Source organism: Xenopus laevis, chromosome 2S (assembly GCF_017654675.1).
Source record: "Xenopus laevis strain J_2021 chromosome 2S, Xenopus_laevis_v10.1, whole genome shotgun sequence".
NCBI lineage: Eukaryota > Metazoa > Chordata > Amphibia > Anura > Pipidae > Xenopus > Xenopus laevis.
The window spans coordinates 83,216,275-83,239,097 of NC_054374.1; the positions used below are offsets into that span (position 1 = coordinate 83,216,275).

At 38.2% G+C, this 22,823-nt stretch overlaps 1 protein-coding gene across 5 annotated transcripts in view; it reads left to right on the forward strand.

The window, feature by feature from the left end:
- Positions 1-4,880: 4,880 nt before the first annotated feature.
- Positions 4,881-22,823, forward strand: part of dhx40.S (DEAH-box helicase 40 S homeolog) — a 36,837-nt gene continuing 18,894 nt past the window's right edge. For 2 of the 5 annotated variants that reach the window (XM_018249598.2, XM_018249604.2), the window contains exons 1-12: positions 5,458-5,605; positions 6,402-6,605; positions 8,177-8,322; positions 9,623-9,742; positions 12,624-12,854; positions 14,074-14,140; positions 15,159-15,290; positions 17,669-17,768; positions 18,164-18,250; positions 18,346-18,528; positions 20,826-20,906; positions 22,392-22,549. In XM_018249598.2, the coding sequence (XP_018105087.1) occupies positions 6,422-6,605; positions 8,177-8,322; positions 9,623-9,742; positions 12,624-12,854; positions 14,074-14,140; positions 15,159-15,290; positions 17,669-17,768; positions 18,164-18,250; positions 18,346-18,528; positions 20,826-20,906; positions 22,392-22,549 (1,489 nt within the window). In that variant the 5' untranslated portion in view covers positions 5,458-5,605; positions 6,402-6,421. The other 3 variants (XM_018249599.2, XM_018249601.2, XM_018249600.2) reach the window with 3 other exon arrangements.

Consider the following 22,823-nt stretch of genomic DNA (forward strand, 5'->3'; position numbering starts at 1 on the left):
TCCCCTGTACTGGCTTTCTGCAGAGTTGTGCATTAATTGGCCCCTCATCTTTATCTGATGTGGCACCTGTCTGCCTAGAAGTGGTCGCTGTGCAGTGAAAGCTAGGGTCAAAAAGGATTCTATTGAGTGTGCTCTTGCTTGCCCATGACTGATAGAGAGAGACAGGTCCCTAAACGTGATGTGGCTGAACATAGAGGCTGCCAAACCTGCTGCACTGCCCTGCAGTTAGAGTACTGGTGTGGTGCATTTAAAAAACACATTCGGACTATGCTAAGATACCGGACAGAATGCTAATGGGTACAACCAGGCAGACATTGCATATTGTGAAGAGCTCTATGGCTCCTTTTAACCTTTTTCACCCTAATCAGGTTGGTTTCTCTGCATCTCTAATGCATGAAAAAAAAACACTGCATAAAAGAGGTCTAACAGCAATTTTTGTTTTGTCCCTTGCAGCTTACCATCTTTTCCTCTGCTTATTAAAAGCACATCCTGTGGGTGGGTCAGTAATCAGAGTTTATGAGTAGAATGTATAGTCAACTAAAATACATAAAATGAAATGTATGATTCAAAGCTAATACAAAACTTGTTTGGATAGTTTCTGGAAAACACAAATGCAGACTTGAAGGAACCTACTATTCTTTGCGGACCTTGTTTAGAATTCATTTCAGGTCCCTTTAACATTTCATATTGCTGTTCCCCTGAAGAAAAAAATTGTATTACATATTATCAGTGATTATAGATTTATTATTAACATGTATTTATATAGCGCCAACATATTGCGTAGCACTGTAAAGTAAATGTGATTATACGACTAAATCACATGAAATTATATACATGGAACATATGGAGTTACATACATCACAATCAATACCGGTACAAAAGGTGAGGAAGGCCCTATGCAGAAAGAGCTTACACTCTAAAGGGAAGGGAGTAATACACAAGGTGTGGGAGAGGGCAAGATCGAATTAAGTAGGTGAGAAATTTGGTACTGTATGTGGTGTTGCGTTTGGTAGTAAAGCAGAGTGAGGGTAGGCTTCTCAAAAAAAGTGTGTTTTAAGAGATTTCTTGAAAGTAGGAAGGTTGGGAGAAAGTTGGACAGACCGTGGGAGAGAGTTCCAGAGGAGGGGTGCAGCCCTTGCAAAGTCTTGAATGCGAGCATGTGAGGAGGTAATGAGAGAAGAGTTGAGTAGCAGGTCAGTAGTGGAGCGTAGTAAGCAGTTGGGTGACTATATAGCAGTGGTGTCCAAACTGCGGCCCGAGGGCCACATGCGGCCCAGGATGCATATGAATGCGGCCCAGCTTGGTTCCCGAGGAAACGTCATGTTGCAAAAGATATAGGAGGAGGGGGGACTCTGCCCATTGCCCAGTTAGTAATAATAATATAATAAGTCTATTTAATATCCAGGTGTCCCATATTTCAGTGTATAGCTCCATCTGGTTATCCAACTGGCATTGTAGTTCTTTTCTGTGTATTTCCTTTACTTTTACAAACCAAACATGTTTGTGTATTTCATGTGTGGCCCCAGACAATTTTTCTTTTTCCAATGTGGCCCTGCAAGCAAAAAGTTTGGACACCCCTGCTATATAGAGATGAGTTCAGAGATGTAGGGTGGGGCAGAGTTATGAAGTGCTTTGAATGTCAGGATAATTAATTTGAATTTAATTCTGAGAGGTAGTGGAAGCCTGTGCAGGGATTGACAGAATGGCATGGCAGAGGAGGAACGGTTGCTGAGGTGTATGAGCCTCGCAGCAGTGTTCATTATGGACTGGAGAGATGACAGTCTCTGGAGGGGAAGGCCAATTAAAAGAGAGAGAGACAGTAGTCTAAATGTGATATGACAAGAGAGTGATTAAGAATTTTGGCAGCATCTTGGGTGATAAATGATCGTATTTTGGATATGTTTCTTAGGTGGAAGTGACATGATTTAATAAGTGACTGGATATGAGGAGTGAATGACAGGGCAGAATCTAGAATAATCCCAAGGGCCTGGGGTAATAGTGGAATTGTTAGCTATGATGGATACTTCCGGGATGTTACTGGTGTTAGTTGGAGGAAAGAGAACCATTTCAGTTTTAGAGAGGTTTAATTTAAGGTAGCGTTGCGACATCCAGGTAGAGATAGCGGACAGGCAGGAGGAGACGCGAGTTAGGAGTTCTGGTTTAAGATCAGTAGATGAGATTTAGATCTGAGTATCGTCAGCATAAAGGTGGTAGTGGAAACCATACGAGTTGATTAATTTGCCGAGGGAGGAAGTATAGAGGGAGAATAGTAAGGGTCCCAGGACAGAGCCTTGAGGAACCCCAACAGAAAGAGGTAGGGGAGAAGATGCTACTCCGTTGTAGGAGACACAGAAGGAACGATTGGTGATGTAAGAAGAGAACCAGGACAGGGCTGTGTCACGAAGGCCAAGCGAATGGAGGGACTAGAGGAGGAGAGGGTGATCTACAGTGTCAAATGCAGCTTAGTGATCAAGCAGGATTAGTACTGAGAAATGATTGTTGGCTTTAGCGGTTAAAATGTCATTAGTTAGTCGGGTCAGGGCAGTTTAAGTGGAGTGTTGTGGCTTAAAACCAGATTGTAGGGAGTCCAGCAGGTTATTGTCAGAGAGGAATGAGGTTAGTCAGAACACTACAATTTGCTCTATTCTAATCAACATTCAACAATAAATATCCATGTTGAGTACACAATATTATTATTCTGGGTAAATTAAATTATGAAAGGAACTCAACTCCTGAATCTGGAAGATGAAAAAAACTATTCCTTCCCCTTACATCAGACCATTGCTCTGTGAATGGCATGATTAGAGAAAATTCAGCATGACACGTAGCAATTGAAAGAAGACCCAGGGGCGCTCCGCCAATGAGGAGAAATGAGGCACTCGCCTCAGGCGGCAGTGCCCCCTTGGTTGCCAGGGGCGGTAAAAATGGCACTCCTGGTAACTAAGAGCCGAATTTCCGGTTTTCAACCCGGAAATTCAGCTCTTCTAGAGCAGAGAGCTCAATTGTGCTCTGCACTAGCGATATGGACCCCGCCGACCCCTGTCCAGCGCTGAAGGTGTGTAACGTAAGGAGAGGAGGCAAAGGGGCGGCAAAAACTAAGGGCGGCAAATTGGGCAGGATTGCCCCTGAGAAAACCCTTTTACGTCCTGAAACAAATTGAACCCTATTGTCATGAACATAGTACAAGGTATTTCCATGCAGTCTGAATATCTCTAGCAAATCTCAAGAGTGTGCCACTTTTAAAGGGATTGTTTGCCTTTGAGTTAACTTTTAACATGATGCAGAGAGTGATATTTTAAGACAGTTTTAATTGGAGTTATGTAGCTTTTTATTCAGCAGCTCTCCAGTTTGCAGTGTCAGCAATATGGTTGCTAGGGTCCAAATTACCCTAGAAACCATGGACTGATTTGAAAAAGAGACTAGAATATGAATAGGAGAGGTTCAGAATAGATAGACGAGTAATAAAAAGTAGCAATAACAATAAATGTGTAGCCTTACAGAGCATTTGTTTTAGATGGGGTGAGTGACCCTCATTTGAAAGCTGAAAAGAGCCAGAAGAAGGCAAATAATTAAAAATAAATAAAAAATGTAAAAAATAAGTCCAATTGAAAAGGTGCTTAGAATTGGCCATTCTATAACATTCTGAGCTTATTTTAAAGGGGAACTACCCTTTTACATTTGACCAATTTTACCACTGACATACTGTAGTACCTGTTTCAATTTCAGCATTTACATGGCCTCACCACTGTAAATTGCAGCACTTTCTTATTTACCCTCTTATTTATTTCTGTGTCTTACACTGTAAGCTCTATTGGGCAGGAACATCCTTCCCTTTGTATTAATAAATACATTTGTGGAAGTATTGTAATGACATATCTTCCAAAATGTAAAAAAAATGTAAAGCGGCATAAAAAGATCTGGCACACATAGCGTGGTGAATTTTTTGGCCACTCCTATTTTATGGTCACACCCCTTAATTGCATGTCCAGTTTACAAAATTTTGAAGGTATGAAAGTTTGAACACATTTCTGGGAGTTTTGTGTGTTATTACAATTTTGCTAATGAAGGTGAAATTGCCCTTTAAACTACTAGTCTAGTTCTTAAATAGTTACAATTGTATTTTTGCTTATCTTAAATTGTTACAAATGTATTTAAGTGCAGGTGCCGATTATTTTAATTAATTTTCAGACATTTTCAGCAAGGTATGGAGCACAGGGGTGCAAGGTGTGGGGCACATGGATGCAAGGTGTGGGGCACAGGCATGCAAGATGTGGGGTACATTGATGTAAGGTGTGGGGCAAGGGCACAAGAATGCAAGGTGTGGGGCACAGGGATGTAAGGCGTGGGGCACAGGGATGTAAGGCGTGGGGCACAGGGGTGCAAGTAACAGGGATGCAAGGTGTGGGGCACAAGAATGCAAGGTGTGGGGAACAGGGGTGCAAGGTGTGGGGCACAGGCATGCAAGATGTGGGGCACATTGATGTAAGGTGTGGGGCAGGGGCACAAGAATGCAAGGTGTGGGGGAAAGGGGTGCAAGGTGTGGGGCACAGGGATGTAAAGTGTGGGGCACAGGGGTGCAAGGTGTGGGGGAAAGGGGTGCAAGGTGTGGGGCACAGGGATGTAAGGTGTGGGGCACAGGGGTGCAAGGAACAGGGATGCAAGGTGTGGGGCACAAGGATGCAAGGTGTGGGGAACAGGGGTGCAAGGTGTGGGGCACAGGCATGCAAGATGTGGGGCACATTGATGTAAGGTGTGGGGCAGGGGCACAAGAATGCAAGGTGTGGGGGAAAGGGGTGCAAGGTGTGGGGCACAGGGATGCAAGGTGTGGGGCACAAGGATGTAAGGTGTGGGGCAGGGGCACAAGGATGCAAGGTGTGGGGAACAGGAATACACTTGACCATTTCTGGAAAGTCAGTGAAAATATACAGCGGTATAACAGAAGTGAAGAGATGGTACAAATTAAGAAAATGTTGGATAACAATTAATGAATATGCATGAAGCTCTACTAATGTAATACTATTTGGCACCCCACAAACTTTTTTCATGCTTTGCTTTACGTTTGAATATGGCTCAATGTTCCAAAAAAAAATAAAAAAATTGGGAACCCCTGATCTAAGACAATAAACCAGGTGTGGCTGCTGAATAATAAGCGACCATCTTGCAGCTGTAGCTAGAGAATTAAAGACTCGGTCATCCTATCATTTATCCATAGCGTTTCCACGTGTTCCTTTTAAATCTTGGCCACCCTGTTACCAGGACACGGAAGCCACGAATGACCTTTATAACTGCAGCATGAAACCACCAAGTGCCCATCGCTTTACACGGTGTTATTTTAATTAAACACAAGAGGGCGCAATGTATATACTAATCGAAGCTGGAATGAGCTCACGTGTTCCACTACGGCAGCTGCTAGTGGCCAAAAAACTTATCAACGCCAGGAAGTCCTGTTAGGTCTGTATATTGTTTTTTACTTGGTGCTTATTCTGCACGGGATGTGTTGCCATGTGCATAATGTACCTTTTCTATTATCAACAGTTTTCTTGTGTGTGTTTTTTTTCGTGCTGTCCATTTATCACGCCGCAAGCGTAGTGTTACGGAACGGAAGGTAGGACATTATTGTATCAATGGAGAGTGTGTGGGGGGAACTGATTGACATTGCTGCTGGCCAATGGAGCAGAAAGTAGAAACAGAGAGCTCTGTGTGACAGGGAAGATTTAAACTGAGAACTGCAGAGAACTGTGAGTCAATGGCCCTCTAGGGCCTGATGGGAATGCTTTATAAACTATGTATATTGCCTAAACTGCCAAAATAAGAATAGTTATGTTTTCCAATCACCACCCTAAGCCCTTATGTCTCTATCTTGGGCCTTGGCTAATTAGTTTGCCTAAAGTATTGTTGTCTAATTGCAGGAATCTTGAGTGAGGATGGAGGGTGACTGGTAATAATATGGGGCCAATTATTTAGTTTAGTGTGCATACATGGAAGTTTATCCCTGCGGTAAATGCTTGCTTTTTCCACTTGTTTTAACTTCCTCATATTCTTAATTGAGACCCTTTTTTTTCTAATCACTAAATATTTTATCAGTACGTCTTCTAAATACGACTTGTTACAGTTAGAACTTCATTATTTTTTGTCAGGTGGTCTGGGGGAGCACATATTCCATTATGAAATGGCTGTAGGTAAAATCTGTTAAGTATTCATTTTAAGGGTATAGTTGTCCTTTAATATTTTGTATATAACTACAATTGTATGGCAGTTATATGGGGGATGAGTTGTGTGTGTGCAGGTTGAAAGGGCCCATAAAAGCCTTCAATTGGCCCTGTCTGAACTGTTTTAGAGTACTGAAGATTTCTCATGTATCTATAAAACTAAAATGCATTTCATTGTTTGTGATTTTTCAGAACCTGGCATTTAGACTATCATGGAAAAGAGTGTAAGATCACGCAGAAGGGAAGACAATGAATCTTTCTATAATCCTATACTTCCAATTCACAAATGGAAGGATGAGCTTGTTAGGGCTGCCAAAGATAATTCATTCCTTATTGTGATGGGTGACACCGGGAGTGGGAAGACAACACAACTGCCACAATATTTGTACAAAGCTGGTAACACATTATATTTGGTTATTTTTCTACAGTTTTTACATTTAATTTGTCTAAAGTAGGAGGTAACAGTATGGAGCACATATGAGTCAAGTAAATGCAAAAAGAATCTGTTCTTGAAATCCTGTAACCCATTCATTTGAATTTAAGTGTGGAGACAATGACAGCCAGTTCTTATTCTGTGCATGTTTATCATTTCTGTGGAATGTATTGAGTGAATAATGGATCATTTTAAAGAACCAGTAATAAGTGTAGCTGTCTGGACAGCCATTCAAAGAGAAAAGGCCAGTTTACATGGCAGATTAGTTCTGTAGAATATAATTGTAGGGGCCCATAGGGTTAATGTGCCCCTAGGGCTTTAAATCCTGATCTCCCTAGTTGCTGGGTAGATGCCCATGTAGCTATTTGTAATTTACATATCCCAGTTATTGGCTAGGAGGTGTTGTGACCACTTCCTGTCACACTTTTGTATAGTGAGTGAGATCTTCCTCTTTGGCTCCTGGTGTCTGACCCAGCTGGATGTTTCCATTGGGCCTGGGTACACCAAGTCCCAGTAAAGCCAAATTGCCCTAGAGGGACCAGTACCTCTAGAGAGAGATAAGTCAGGGAGCAGGGACCCCGTGAATTGAGGCCAGCTAGAGATAGTATACTACCTGTAATAGTACTCTCTAGGAGAATAAGATAGGTAGGTTAAGTAGCAAGAGCAGCTTGGCTCTAACTAGGAGGGGATAGCAAGGAGGTAGCTCTCCCCTCAGGCAAGACTGGCCTGTAGTATAGGGACGCAGCCTAATAGGGAATTAGGGCTAGCGAGTTCCCTGATCCAACGCGTGAGTATCCAGGTCACGGTGCTGAGAAGGTGTATCCATCCAGGCGTTACGCTATCGCCTCAGGGAGTTCCACTGTGCTGTTTCTGAGGGACATGTTGTAGCCAGGTCATGATTATCTTCTGGGGCCTCTGGGGCTTGTAAGTACAAAACCTGTGAATCATTTGTCTCTGACAAATAAAAGATTGTCCTGTTTGACTGCAAGAACCTCTTGGCACCCATTTTTTTGTGGTTAAAGCACAGTAACCTACACCGCTCCTTAATTTTTTCCACTTTGAGAAGGCTCCGCCTTAAGTTTTAGAGTCCAGTGTAACCCATGCTCTAGTATACTAGCTGGTTGTTAACCCTGTTGACCTATATAGTCCAAAAACGTGTTACATAATGTTCCACATTGCTTATCTATAATCCACCATTTAGCCCTATTTCATTTGCCTAGTGTTATTATTTCTTTACCTAATCTAGAGGCCCTGATTTTGATCTTTTTCATTCTCATTTTGCCTGGTGAGGTGGAGAAATATGTAGAAAAAAAAAATAACAGGCCCATTTAATAATTGGGATGGTGGCCTCTATACTTAATTTTAAAGCATATAGGCTTATGAAATTCCTTAAAACTGTAAAATAAGTTGTATTTTGTTTAAAATTGCTGTTTTTTTTTAACACGCAAAGATCATACAAATACCTAAATATTTAAAGAGGCCTTGTTGTATAGTTAAACATAAACATCCAATATAAAAGTCATTATTTGTTTAGGATTTGGAAAGAATGGAATGATTGGTGTCACTCAGCCACGCCGTGTGGCTACTATATCCGTGGCACAAAGAGTAGCTGAAGAAATGAATTGTTCTCTGGGAAGCACGGTTGGTTACCAAGTTCGTTTCGATGACTGTACATCAGAGGTATGAATTATTGAAAAACATTATATATTTTAATTACTATTCATATCTCACAAAAGTGATATTCAATACCCAACATATTGTGACTGGGGAATTAGTGTGAGGTATATAACGCACACATCCATGTTTTTTTGGGAGAACCACAACAAGAAAAACACCCTTCTCCCCTTATAGCAGCTTCTTTTTTACTTTTTTCTGTGAGAAACCCAGATTTAGCAGCAAATTTGTGCAAATGTACAAAAAATTGTAACTAATAACATAAATAGCCAGCAAGATAATTAGTGAAGACCCATAGAAAAATTGCTTAGAATATGCTGGTTTATAATATCAAAAAAGATAAATTTGAGGCGATCTTATTCTTTAAGTGAATCAGCAGTCTTCTATTAACTTGTGATTAGTGATGAGTGAAATGTTTCGCCAGGTTTCACAGCGAAAAAGACCCCATAGACTCCAATGGGTGAAAAAAATTGCCGCCCTTAGACTTCAATGCAAATTTTTCGCAGTTTTGTGAATTTTCAGCAACGCAAAACGGGTCAGATTTGCCCATCACTACTTGTGATAGTACTTTCGACAAAATTGTTCCATTATGTATGTTTTATTACATTTTTCTTCATTGTATATTTATAATTAAGGTGCATAGCATAACTTTTAACAGTACTACGTCAGGGCTCATTTACAAATCACAGGCATAATGCAAAGTGCAAAAAAGAAGTGCAAGCTGCTGTGTTTCTCACACTTTGCACCCTGACCAGGACTTATAGTGCCCATACATACAGGTCTTTGCACTTCACAATAAAGTTGAAAGAACAGTACCTCTCCATTGAATGTAGTGTTGCCTGGATCTGGCAGCTGTTGTTATTAGTCAGGGATTATGGCTATTTTCTTTACTATTGCATATTCCAAGATTGCAAAAACTTATCCTGGGACTGAATAAGGCAATGCTTTGATGGCACATGCCACATCATTGACATTTATGTCAGAATTTCCATTTGGATAATTGAGATGTTAGGTTATGCCAAGATTACAGCATCAAATATGTTTAGTAGTACTATGTTATAACAGAGATTGGGGACACCCACCTGGAATCTCACAGGCTGCATCAGCCCCCCAAGTTATTTGTAAGGGACCTAGCTTGCTGATAAGACATATAGTTATGGCATGACCGTTTTATTATAAAAACATTGTGTAGTGAATAAATCTCCCTTTCAATGGACAAAACTGACAGTAATGGCGATTGGTGTGCAGTCTGTTGTTACCAGCCTATTGACACATTTTGATGGGTTTGAAATGTTTTTCCTCCTAGAGGACTGTGATTAAATACATGACTGATGGATGTTTGCTAAGAAATACGCTGGCTGATCCTGATCTAACGAAATACAGTACAATTGTATTAGACGAAGCTCATGAACGAAGCTTAAGTACGGTGAGTAAACTGTACACATTTTTGTTTATCAGTGCTGAACGATCCATTCTCCAATGCACTTGCAGCCTGACACAGTATTTCTGTTTTTGAAAGACTGCTAATGAGTGATATTACAATTATCATTTAAATTAATTCCCTTTGGCTTTTGCAGTGATTCCCTATTGTCACAAGTGTACTCTGAGAAATCTGACAAGCATTTGGCTGCCTGCAAATCAGTCTAATCAAACCAATATTAAGCTCCGCCTTGGGCACCCCTAGGTTGCTGGGCCCTCATATGTGCAGTTTTTGGTATCTAGACAAACTGCTTTAGCAGCAAGGCCTTTTATTTGCACAAAACAAATTCACTTGTTATTTTGGAAATATTTAAAAGGGTTTGTTTGTTGTTGTTGCAGAACAAGTTGGATTAGTTGGAGTAGGTATTAGTAAGAATGTAAAAGTACACCTCCATACATATGTCTATATAGAAGAAATAGGCCCCCCAGCATGCTGCTACACTCTTGCTGTAAAATCCTGCAGTGGATCTATGGGGGTTGCCAGTGTATAGAAAAAAGTTTCACCCTCTGGGTACTGGTTTCTAGGGATGGAATGGCTGTGGGGTCTCTTGTTAAAAGATTGTATCATTTTATGTAAATATATATCAAATGTTACCACACTTATTAAGTGGTCCCAATTTGCCAGTCCCAGCAAGCTTATCCATGGCATGATTGGGTGTGCAATTATCTGGGCTGGAAGTTAAAATCTCTCACCTTTACAATTTAACATTTTGTCAAGTATGCATGACAATTAATAGATTGTAAGGAGAAAATATGAATTTAAAAGGTAGGGATATTTTAGGGAGCCAAAAGACGTATTTGCTGTATACAGATGTATTTGCTGTGGTTGAGAAGTTCTCATTGAAAGATGGGAAATTTGTTCCAAGATTGTAACTGGACATGCAAGCCATCCTAAGCAGTATAACATATCTTGGAGGTGCCAGAAGAACTGGGGAATTAAAAATCCTTAGTACACTGTTCACTCTGGCCTCATGTGTCACTTAGGTAAATTGTAGCAGTTGCAGGGGTCTCCATGAAGGCCAGTCAGGGTGAGAATGGACATTCACTCTCCTAAATACACCTGAATGCCCAGCTTGAAGGTCTTTTAGGGTGAAAACTTCAGTTAATGTGTACTTGGGGGTCATAGATACTGTATTTTTGGAATGCTGGCTATATGACTGACACACCAAAAGCTGGGCTGTTAAGGTGTCTCCCTCTGCTATGTCTTGTGGGAAGGGAGGGGTTCACTTATAGAAGGGGCTTCTCAGAAGACTGCTGATTTATTTATTTTTGTGACGCCTGCGCCTGTTGAGGAATCGGCGAAGTTCCGAAAATACGTCACGCTGGCAAATTTTCGCTAGCGTTAGTCACTTCGCGCTTTAGGGAATCTGCCCTTTGTTTCTGGTGAATAATCTGAAAACAACTCAACTGAAAAGAGTTTTGGAAGTTCAACAACCCCTTTAATTACATCATTGTGCAGCGTCATTATGGAATGATGTAAATATGGCACCTAGTGACAATTTTGCTATCATACTGGAAAATGCGTCGTATTTCAGACAAGTATATCTGCTACACTGCAGATCATATTCTGTTGTATGGGTATGGAATTTTACTGGCGTATTGGCGGCTTTGAATGGAAAACTCAAAGAATGGTATTTATTAGCTGGTCAGCTTTGGAAGTTTCCCCGTATTCCATTTTAGCCGATAGAGCTACATTTAGAGTGTATTTACACTAACATTGATGTTTTTAAAAGCGCAACATAAAAACACCATGTTTGCCCTTGCCTTAAATTCAGGCTTTGAATTGTTTTTCACTGTATTTCATGGGAATATACCCTTTGCTTCAAATGTTATGAGGTTCAAATTAGGTTCAGTGAATCATGCTTGTGTGGAACAAACATTTTGCCCATTTTTTTAATCACTAAACTTTTAAGTTTTTTGTAATTTTGTAAGCTAAACAGGTAGATTAAACCTACTCCATGTTTCGTTCTTGCAAGGTAGATCATTAGACTACCAGTATACATTGCTCTCCTTTCACCCTTTGTTGTCATTAAACTAATAGGAAAAAAAAGTATGAACAATTCCTAATTATTGAACTAAGTGGTATACTGCCCCTTCAGTCATGAAAAATGTATTGTTTTTGTCATTTCTTGAACTAAACAGGGAAACTGAAGCTGCTGCATGATTGGTTCTTGCAGGGAAGATAATTGCAATACTAATGCATGGATAATCCACCTGCAAAATGGACTTTTGTTTACCTAGAGGCAACAAGGGCAGAAGAGAAGCAGTTTATATGAGTTATCTACCTTGCAAGGAGCAAACCCAAAATAGCTTCAATTTCCTTGTTTGCCCTGTGTAACTTATGAAACATAATCAATATTTTTTGTGATTAACTGTAGACAAAAAGTATGTTCAGCACAAGTCCTATGTATTGAACTCATGTTAAACAAGGGGGTATTTTGCCCCCTTCCTGCACAAATGAGAAATTTTACCAGAGTAGACAAGCTCTTCAGGCGAAGACACACGTGGCATCTGCAACTTTAGAAACAAATTGCGACCACTACTTGCCATACTGCAAATCATCTTGGTGGCAACTCGTGCAATAACCTACAGTGGCTAAGTTGCCGCAAATCACTTTTTTTGAAATGACATGGAGATGAGTCACCACGCATGTCTTCGCCCTTAAACTCAAAGGAGAAATTTACAAAATTACTTCAGATGATTCAAATCTCCTGCCTGACATATGTAGTAAGTCCCTACTTAAACCCAGTAATTGACTGGATCTCTACCAAGACTAGTGCTGATATGACTTTATATTTACTTTCCAATTTTCCTTTTTTGTTGCAAAGGATATCTTGTTTGGTTTGCTGAAGAAGCAATTCCAGCTAGGAAGCCGCAAAAGGAGAAAGTACCCTCTGACAGTTATTGTAATGTCTGCTACTTTGGAAACTCAAAAACTCTCTTTGTTTTTTGGAAATTGCCCTGTTGTAACCATCCCAGGAAAACTTTTTCCAATTAAGGAGCGATTCCTTAATCTTATTGGCCCCAGGGACAAAGACAGTACAGCATATGTTACAGAGGTGAGTCTGTTTTCATATGTGTACGTAGAGGTACTTCTGTATATTTTATTTTTACTGGAAAAAACACAGACCTGCAGATCTTTGAGTAAAATATAATGGGCCTTAAATGCCTAATTATTTGGCAGTTCTTTGCATACATACATGCAAGGAATGTTCTATATATACATTCAGCTTTGGTATTTTATGTGAATGCCTGTCAGAGGAAAATAATATTGAAAAAGCCCTGTACAAATAAGTACTTACTGCTTTTTTACCACGGCTCTTATATTTACATCCTCCAATTTATTAAGAGACACCAAAATTGGTGGGGGATTTTCCATAGCTTCAGGCAATAAGAGGTTAATGGAAGCAAAACAGATACCGAAAAATGTGAGACGCCAACACTGATTTAAGTTAAGCTTAAAGGTAAACAGGATCCTTAATTTAGTGATCATTTCATTCTATGTTCCTGTGAAAGGACTTTTTTTTCCCCTTCTATTTCATTTTATACCCTTGGGGCTGGAAAATAGTGTACTCAACTGTAGAAGTAAATGCTTTAATACAGCCTGGCATTTTTTTGTTGCTTTTATGTTATCTCTTGCTTGTCTATTAGGGCAGCGTCACATCGCTTCTTCTTTGGGCGACTAATCTCCCCGAACTGCCTTCCCGCCGGCTAGAATGTAAATCGCTGGCGGAATGGCACTTGGAACGCTTCGATTTCCGAAGTTGCTCCTCGAGGCAACTTCGGGCGACATCGGAAAGCTGAAGCGATCTGAGTGCCATCCCGCTGGCGATTTACATTCTATCCGGCGGAAAGGCAGTTTGGGGAGATTAGTCGCCAGAAGAAGAAGCGATTTGTCGATGGGCGACTAATTTCCCTAAATAGCAGCATGTCTCTGCCCTTAAAGTACCTGTAACAGAGATTTTAAATTAGAAGCACAGTCCCAAAAATCAATTATTTGCTAGGGTATTTTCAGCCATGCAGTGATTGAATGGGTTCAGTTTAGGACTCTTACTGATTCCTGTACTGCTGGGTTCTCAAGTTACTCCTCCTGTAAAAGTATGCCTTTTTTTTTTTTTTTCAAACCCGGCTCTGCAGCTTTCAAGGACATCAGTTAATACTCAATAATGCTCAATAATGTAGATTGATTGTAGTCTTTGCTATATGAACCTTTTGGATAAATAGTGTGTTAGAATTGCTGTATTTTATTAATAAGTAATTTTTGCTTCTTTACTGCAGACAGTGAAAGTTACTCTACAGACCCACTTAAATGAGACTGAAGGTGATATTCTGGTATTTCTTACAGGTAAAAAATTCTATAATAAAGTGAGCCATCTCCATCTACGTGCAGCAGTCACTTACTTTTTCAGTTCTCATACTTTTGCATGTTTTTATTACTGTGCCATCATATTATCTAGCTCTGTTTCAAGGAATGAATTGTGATGCTTAGTGGTACTGATACTTAATAACCATGTTTTTCTGCAGGTCTGTCATGGGACAGATATAGTATGCATTCCTATAAATAATATTGTTAACACATGCATAAACAGACTTATCTAAAAATAGGTAATGTGGAGTTATCACACGTAGTAACTGTTCAGGCAAAATAAATCAATTGCCCTATAGGAGATTTTTGTAAGGGTGGTTATCCTGGGAAGGGGAATTTTGCCATTTAACTCTAACCACAACCAAATGGCCACACTGTCCTTTGTACTCCTAACTGTGTGTTCACAAACAGGAAGCTCAAAGTAAAAAGGCTAGAGTCAGGCAAAATTACTATATGTGCATTATTCAAAGCATGTGAATGAATGCACTTGCACTAATTCTTCCTTTGAACTTTTATTCTATAACCTAGTTAACAGGTAAGATGGCCCTAATGAAATGATTAACCGTAAGGACGGTAAGGCATTAAATGGCCAAAGTGTAATAACCACTAGGATTCTTACATGTATCATAAAGTGGTGCAAAGGTCTATTGAGGGAAAAACACATCTTTATATCAAATAAATATCTGCACTCTGATACTCTTCCTGCTTCTTTTTACGTCCAGCGTTAGGTTCAAGAGGTAACATTTAATTGCCCCCTTTTATTTAAAATATTAAAACATGGTCATAGCTGCCAACCCTGCCATAGTTATGGAAATAGCTAAAATTATTTAGAAAAACCCCCCCACCAATTTTCACTTTAAATTGCCTTTAGACTGTGTCTTATCACTGTAGCGTTGTTCCTCCCTTGTGGGAGTATATTACTCTCTGGTTTATAGCCTCTTATTCTTTTTCACAATTGTGCCACAAGTTTTTATCTACCTTTCAAATTTCACTTCAGGCCAGGCTGAAATAGAGAGAGCATGCAATTTACTGTTCAAAAAAGCTGAGGCAATTGACTATCGGCATGATTTGTATGACCGTTCTGTCGAAGGCCTGCTAATTCTACCACTATATGGGTCTATGCCAACAGGTAAGTAATAAGACTAAGGCCAAAGCCTTCACAGAAATTATGAAATAATGTACTTACAGTCATAGGTTTGTCTGGGACGAGTAGCAACCAATTAGCAAAGTGCAATTTTTCAGATGCCAATAGCCATTTTTATAACCCACAACGGAGTCATTTTTCCTCCGAATTTTTCTTAAGAATTCACCTGAATAGCAGGATGTGGCAAGCATTATACTTCTGTAAGAAGGTGGGATTAAAGTTAAAATCTAATATTAAAGGGGTTGTTCCCCTTCAAACACTTCTTTTCAGTTCAGTTGGTTTCAGATAGCTTACCAGAAATAAAGACCTTTTCCAATTACTTTCTATTTTCTATGTGTGACCATTGTTCTAATATTGAAGAGTAAAGTTAAATTTTTCACCTTCTAAAGCAGCTCTGGGGGGGGGGGGGTTGCTGACCCTGTAAACTGTTCTAAATTGATACATTTAGTTGATACATTTCTTATCTTTGTCACTGCTCAGCAGAATATCTGGGTTTCATTAAAAGCAGTTAGAATTGATACAATAGTTGCTGATACTCCAGAGATGAGAAATATATCAGCTAAATTTTGCAAAATTTAAACAGTTTAGAGTCTGCACCTGAATTGCTGAGCTGCCAGCCTCAAACACCAGAGACAGGGATATTAAACTTTAAACTTAGATTTTGAAAAAACTGTAAAAAATAAAAAATGGAAAGTAAATGAAAAAAGTCGTTATTTCTGGGGAACAATCTAAAAACAATTGAACTGGAAAAAGTGTTTGGAAGGTGAACAACCACTTTGTTATTAATTGGAGAAACGAGTCAGGGTGTTCTATATGGACTGGGTAGAGGTTTCCTTAAATAAAGACGCAAACGTTTTTTGTACCACAATCCGTGAACACCAGACTCAATGCCTGCTTTCAATCCACAGATTGGTACATACTACGGACCATAAGTGGTGACCCACCGATAAACTTATAAGTGGAAATAAGCAGTAAATATTTAGAAAACTAGATAAATAGGCCTTCCGATAGAACCCTATTAAAGTCCTTATTATATAAAGACAGAGAATGTTTAAAATAACCATTTTATTTAACATTATGTTATAAAGTTAATGGTTAAAAAGCTAAAAACATAGATTACATGGACTAAAATGTACATACTCCATCTCCTGTAATACTTCAAAGACTGAATAATATCGATAGCAGAGAGACGTGATATAAAGAATATGTACATTAAAACCATAATGCTTTAAATGTCTTGAAGAGTTGAAAAATGTCTATAACAATGCAAATGTGATATTCTAATAATGTGGAGATGGTTTGACATTAACACTGTACAATAATTGCTCCAATAAAAAATCGTTAAAAAAAAATCTAACATGAAGCTAATTATCTGTGGGACACATTTGCACCATGTTACTGCATGTAACAACTTCTACCCTATTTATGAATAACATAAAAATAAAGGAACCAGTTAAGTAATATGATCTAGACATGTATTGGGGGCATTTATCCTGACTTGTAGGCTAACTGCATTGTTTTGTCTATCTGCATCTCTTTTTTTTGTTATTCATATGGGTTGGGCTTGATGCAGCTCTGTCAATAAAATCAGGGAGATACATGCACATGATAGTCTGAAAGTGAAAAAAATACATGCACATGATAGTCTGAAAGTGAAAAAAATACATGCACATGATAGTCTGAAAGTGATAAAATCTGTGACCTTTCAAAGTATACACACACTTTATTTTTTAGTACAGGTGCAGTGTTTAATATCACTTTTACAATACTTAATTTTCAATGGATAAGTGATATATAAGGGTCAACATAATAATATGTGTGGGCAACATGTTTATTGTGGTGGCCTTGAGGTGGTACATTATGGGGCACATTTACTAAGGGTCAAAGTGAATTTTCGAATTAAAAAAACTTTGAATTTTGAATTTTTTGGGTACTTCGACCATCAAATAAGCCAAATTCGACTTCAACTTCGATTCGAATTGAAAATACTTTGAATATTCAACCATTCAAAAATCGAAGTACTGTCTCTATAAAAAAAACTTCGACTTCGACAGTTTTAACCTGCCGAATTGCTATGTTAGCCTATGGGGACCTCCTAGAACCTAGAGCCAAAATTTGGCTAAGTTTAAAAGTCAGTTGTTTTTTTTGAAAATCAAAACTAAAAAATTCAAAAAGAAAACTTCAACTATCGAATTTGCCCAATTCGAAGGTCGAAGTTTTTTAACTTCGAAATTCGACCCTTGATAAATCTTCCCCCCATGTGTCGCATTTCCTGCTGTTCACCAATGCAGGTCACTTCACAGCCTGCTATTGATATTCTGCTACAGTTGTCAATGGCCTGATGTTTTTTTTTTTTTTTCCAGATCAACAGAAAAGAATATTTCTTGCACCCCCAGCAGGCATAAGAAAATGTGTCTTGTCCACAAATATTGCAGCAACATCTGTAACCATTGAAGGGATAAGGTATGACCTAGTTTGAAATGTTTTTTTTTCACACTTTGCATTGGTACTATCTTTAAAAGGGTGGGGGGGACAATGTTTATTCTACATATATTAATATATTAAAACTGCACATCAATACATGATTGTCAGGGCAAAGAGGTGAGCTTGATATAACCCTTGCCCCTTTTAGGATAAATGTCCATCACTAAAGTTAATTAAAAATTGTGGAGTTCCCATAACAGTTACAATGCATTTGAAGGAAAATGCACATAAAAATGTTTAATGTCCAACATAATTTTAATGGTTTTTATCCTTTTGTCCAATTTATTGCAGTTGGAAACGTTTAATGATTTCTATAGACTGATTATTCTTTTTATATAGATTGATAGTCTATAAACTGGTTTTTTTTCTTCTAGGTATGTGGTAGACAGTGGATTTGTGAAGCAGTTAAACTATAACCCCAGAGCTGGACTGGATATTCTGGAAATTGTTCCAATCTCAAAGTACGTCACCAGAAACAATGTTCTTGTTTAACAAAAAATATAATTGGGAAATGTTGTTTTAAGTTATTGTGGAATTTCCTTCTTTTTTGGCAAAGGAGTGAAGCTGTGCAGAGAGCTGGAAGAGCAGGTAGAACTGCACCTGGGAAGTGTTTTAGAATTTACAGTGAGGAATTTTGGGAGAAATGTATGCCTGATCATATGATACCTGATATTAAGAGAACCAGCCTAGCTTCTGTTATTTTGACCTTGAAGTGCCTGGAAATCCATGATGTCATTAGGTAAGACCATTGTTAACATTTCTGCAAATATATTATTCTTTGACCAAGAATGTTTTTTTTTTTATTTTTTTTGAGGCAATGTCATAAAGGATGTTTTGTACCAGCAAATGGATGTCACTGGTCATTGGTTGCTTACGATTAACATTGTTGGGCAATTTTGAAGATTTTCCGATTTATATATGGACAGAATTCTTAAATATCCATATCCAGTGCTTTGAAAATTCTTCAGCTGATACTTTCCCATACACAAGTACCTTACAGCAAGGCTTTTCTTTCACGCCCTTTTCCACCTGACACATGTTGTGTAAATAAATGTACGTTGCAGTTATATCTGCTTTGACTTTCTCCTTTCCTATTAATATAAAGATGCCTTGACAATTCTCCTATTCTGAATGAATTATTCTATACTGAAATTTTATCTGCAATATTTTTATTTCAAATCTTTGAAATAAAAGTCAGTCATATGAAACAGTTTGGGAACCCCTCTCAGCCTGCATAATAATTATGCAGCCTGCATAATAATTTACAAAAAAAAGATAACAGTGGTATGTCTTTCATTTCCCAGGAACATCTGAGTACTGGGAGGTTTTCAGAACAAAGAAGCAATATTCAGTTGTATGAAATTAAATCAAATGTGGAAAAACTGGCTGTGCAAAAATTTGGGTACCCTTGTCATTTTGCTAATTTGAATGCATGTAACTGCACAATACTGATTACTGGCTACGCCAAATTGGTTGGATTAGCTCGTTAACCCTTGAACTTCATAGGCAGGTGTGTCCAATCATGAGAAAAGATATTTAAGGTGGCCAATTGCAAGTTGTGCTTCTGTTTGACTCTCCTTTGATGAGTAACAGCATGGAATCCTCAAACAACCCTTCAAAAGATCTGAAACAAAGATTGTTTAGTATCATTGTTTAGGGGAAGGCTACCTCAGAGGTTTAAACTGTCAGTTTCAACTGTAAGGAATGTAATTAGGAAATGGAAGACCACAGGCACAGTTGCTGTAATACCCAGGTCTGGCAGGCCAAGAAGAATACTGGAGCGGCATATACAGAGGATTGTGAGAATGGTTACAGACAACCCAAAGATCCCCTCCAAAGACCTGCAAGAACATCTTGCTGCAGATGGTGTATCTGTACATCGTTCTACAATTCAGCACAGTTTGCACAAATAACATCTGTATGGCAGGGTGATGAGAAAGAAGCCCTTTCTGCACTCACGCCACAAACAGAGTCGCTTGTTGTATGCAATAGCTCATTTAGACAAGCCACAGTCATTTGGAACAAAGTGCTTTGGCTGATGAGACAAAAATGTAGTTATTTGGTCATAACAAAAAGCGCTTTGCATGGCGGAAGAAGAACACCGCATTCCAAAAAAAACTACTTTGAAAGCTCAGCCAATGATAAACAAAACTCCAAAGAATTAAGAGGGGTTCCCAAACTTTTTCATAAGATTGTATATATGCGGCCTACCATAAAGAGATTATACATTATTCCCTGCCCTTTTGTTTTGCCTTAAGAAAAATCAGGTTCTCAATGGGACAGATATTGATACTTTATTTAGTTCATTTTAACACATTCATCTTTTTGTTATAAAACACTCCAGTTTTGATTTGACCTTGTGTTTAGCATCATTCCTAAATTAATAAATTACTCCCATGCATTTCTTTTTTTTTAGCAAATGGAAACAGGTTCTAGTGTCATATTTGCCTGTATTTTGCGTTATCCATTTTAGTATCCTAGAATGATGTGTGCTGATGTGTATAGCCCACCGAGTCTGGCTGTATAATGAAATAAGCTTATAAATATTTAATGAAAAATATGGATGTCTAAGGGTTTGGTATGGATTTTAGAATATACTTAAGAGCAAGTATTGATTGATTTTGCACTTGGGTGGAACAAGCTTGTTCTGGAGTGTGAGGCATTCCTGATTTACAGCCCACATTTCTGAAGTGAGAGAAGAGCCAAGAGTGCAATGAACTCCATAATTCTTATTGTCTTTGTATTGAGAGTTTTGATTTGATTGACCCATATCTATAGTGAAGTATGGTGGTGGTAGTATCATGCAGTGGGGATGGTTTTCATCAGCCTAGGCATCTGGGCTTCTTATTAAATTAGAGAACCTGGTTCAAAGTTCAGTCAGGTCTGACAGGTTATATAAATGTCAATGAGCATATACCAAATCACATATTTATAATAGAAATTCTGTTGTTTGTACAACCTTGCTTTACAATAAAGAATAATTTCACGGCTGCCATATTCCTAAAAGTTAGTATGTATGTTCTGTGCCAAATGTAGATTTCCCTATCTTGATCACCCTGAAGAAAAACACATTTTAGAGGCACTTAAAAAGCTTTACCAGTGTGGTGCAATTGACAGGTAAGTATCTTTTTCTAATCCTAAAACATAATTTATATAAAAAATAACTGCAAAACAAGTGTGTCTAATGAAGGGAACATCATGAAGAAATGAGTGGAGATGAACACTGCCAAAGCCCCTCAAATAACTTTTTTTTTACATTTTTTAAATACCTTTGAAAGGCATATTTAATTACCTTGGGTTGATGTATTAACATGTGATAAATCGTACCAGTGTAGTTACCCAATAAGCAATGACTCCTGATCAGACTACTACGAGTAAGAAAATAAAGTAAGGATGTGTCTGGTTTAGTAAATACTTCCCCTGTCTTAATTACTATAAATCAGATCTGTGCAATTAACATTAATGTAATGTAGAGTGTTGTTGAATACATTCCAATTCATTTCTTATAAAAACTTTAGGAAACATTCTCCCAATTAAGGTACCTACAACAGTAACCTGGCACATTTATCAAAGGTCAAATTTTGAATTCATGTGAATTTTATATAACTCTGATAAATTTGAATATACTCGAAATTCGATGGGGGGGGATATTTAAAAAAAAAATGTAATACCTAAAACTCCAACGAATTTTACCTAACCGAAAACTCAAATCGAATCACTAAGGCTAGTAACATCTTCAAATTGGTCACTGGACCTCATGAACTCAGAAGGTTTTAGGTGGCGAATAGTCAAATTCAAATTTTTTAAGGAGAAAGGTTTGATAAATCTTCAAATTCGAATTTGAAATAAGATTCAAATTGAGTTTGGATTATTCACAATTCGAATTTGAGAGTTTTGACCATAAAAAAAATTGAATTCGACTTTGATTTTTCAATTCGACCCTTAATAAATCTGCCCCCAAGTGTTTAAAATAAACTACATTCAGAAATAAGGCTGGATTTGGCACAAAACTCTAATTTTATTATACCAAAAACACAGAAAGAAAGCAATGTTTTCTTATTGATTAAAGGGCAAGGAAAGTCATTACACCTAGTCTGTAGTATGTGTTAACAACCCCTCCTGCTGTAACTGATCGCTAGATTATTTTATCAAAATTCAGTGTAGTATTCATCCTGTGCCCTCTGTCGTGTGCCTATGTCAGGCTGTTATGTCTGACATTTCTCTACGTGCGGCATTATCAAGATGGCCTAGTGGAACGCTATGCGCATGCGCCATTATTAAACTGACCCCTGATCTGCGTGCATTACAGCATCTCATGTCCTCTCATAAAAGTGCACTTGTGAATATTTTTGCATGCACTGCTTTCTGATTTGAACAACTGCTCATGCTCCTGGATCTGTGGTGAATTATGGGTATTTCTATCCGTTAACTCAGTGTTTTGGTTTTTTTTAAAATGAAGCACATGTGACAGCACTGGAAGTATGCTTGTGAAAGGTGAATAACTCTTTAGTAGACTTTCCTTGTCCTTTAAACAGTACTTTTTCATAGATTTTTCTTATTTATTAAACTTTTCCCCTGATTTTTTCCTGTTCTGTACGCAAGAACTGGCTGCGTAACAAAGCTGGGGCATTTCATAATGGAATTCCCTCTGTCTCCCAATCTGGCTTGTGCTGTTATCAAAGCAACATCTTTTGGATGTCAAGAACTTCTGCTTCCAGTGGCTGCAATGCTTTCAGTTGAACATGTGTTCATACAATCTGGTAATATATATTCTCTATAAAGTTATCCTATAAAGCTCACATAGGGTTGCATGGTCAGCATATGGACATCCTATTAAAAAAGATCAAGCTAAAATCTGATTGTTGAATTCAAAAATGTTGTTGTTGTTTGATAAAATATAAAGTAGTACCAGTGAACATTCGAGTATAATGTTAAAATGTATATGATATTTCACATTATATGCATGTGTGTGTGTATATATATATATATATATATATATATATATATATATATATATATATATATATATATATA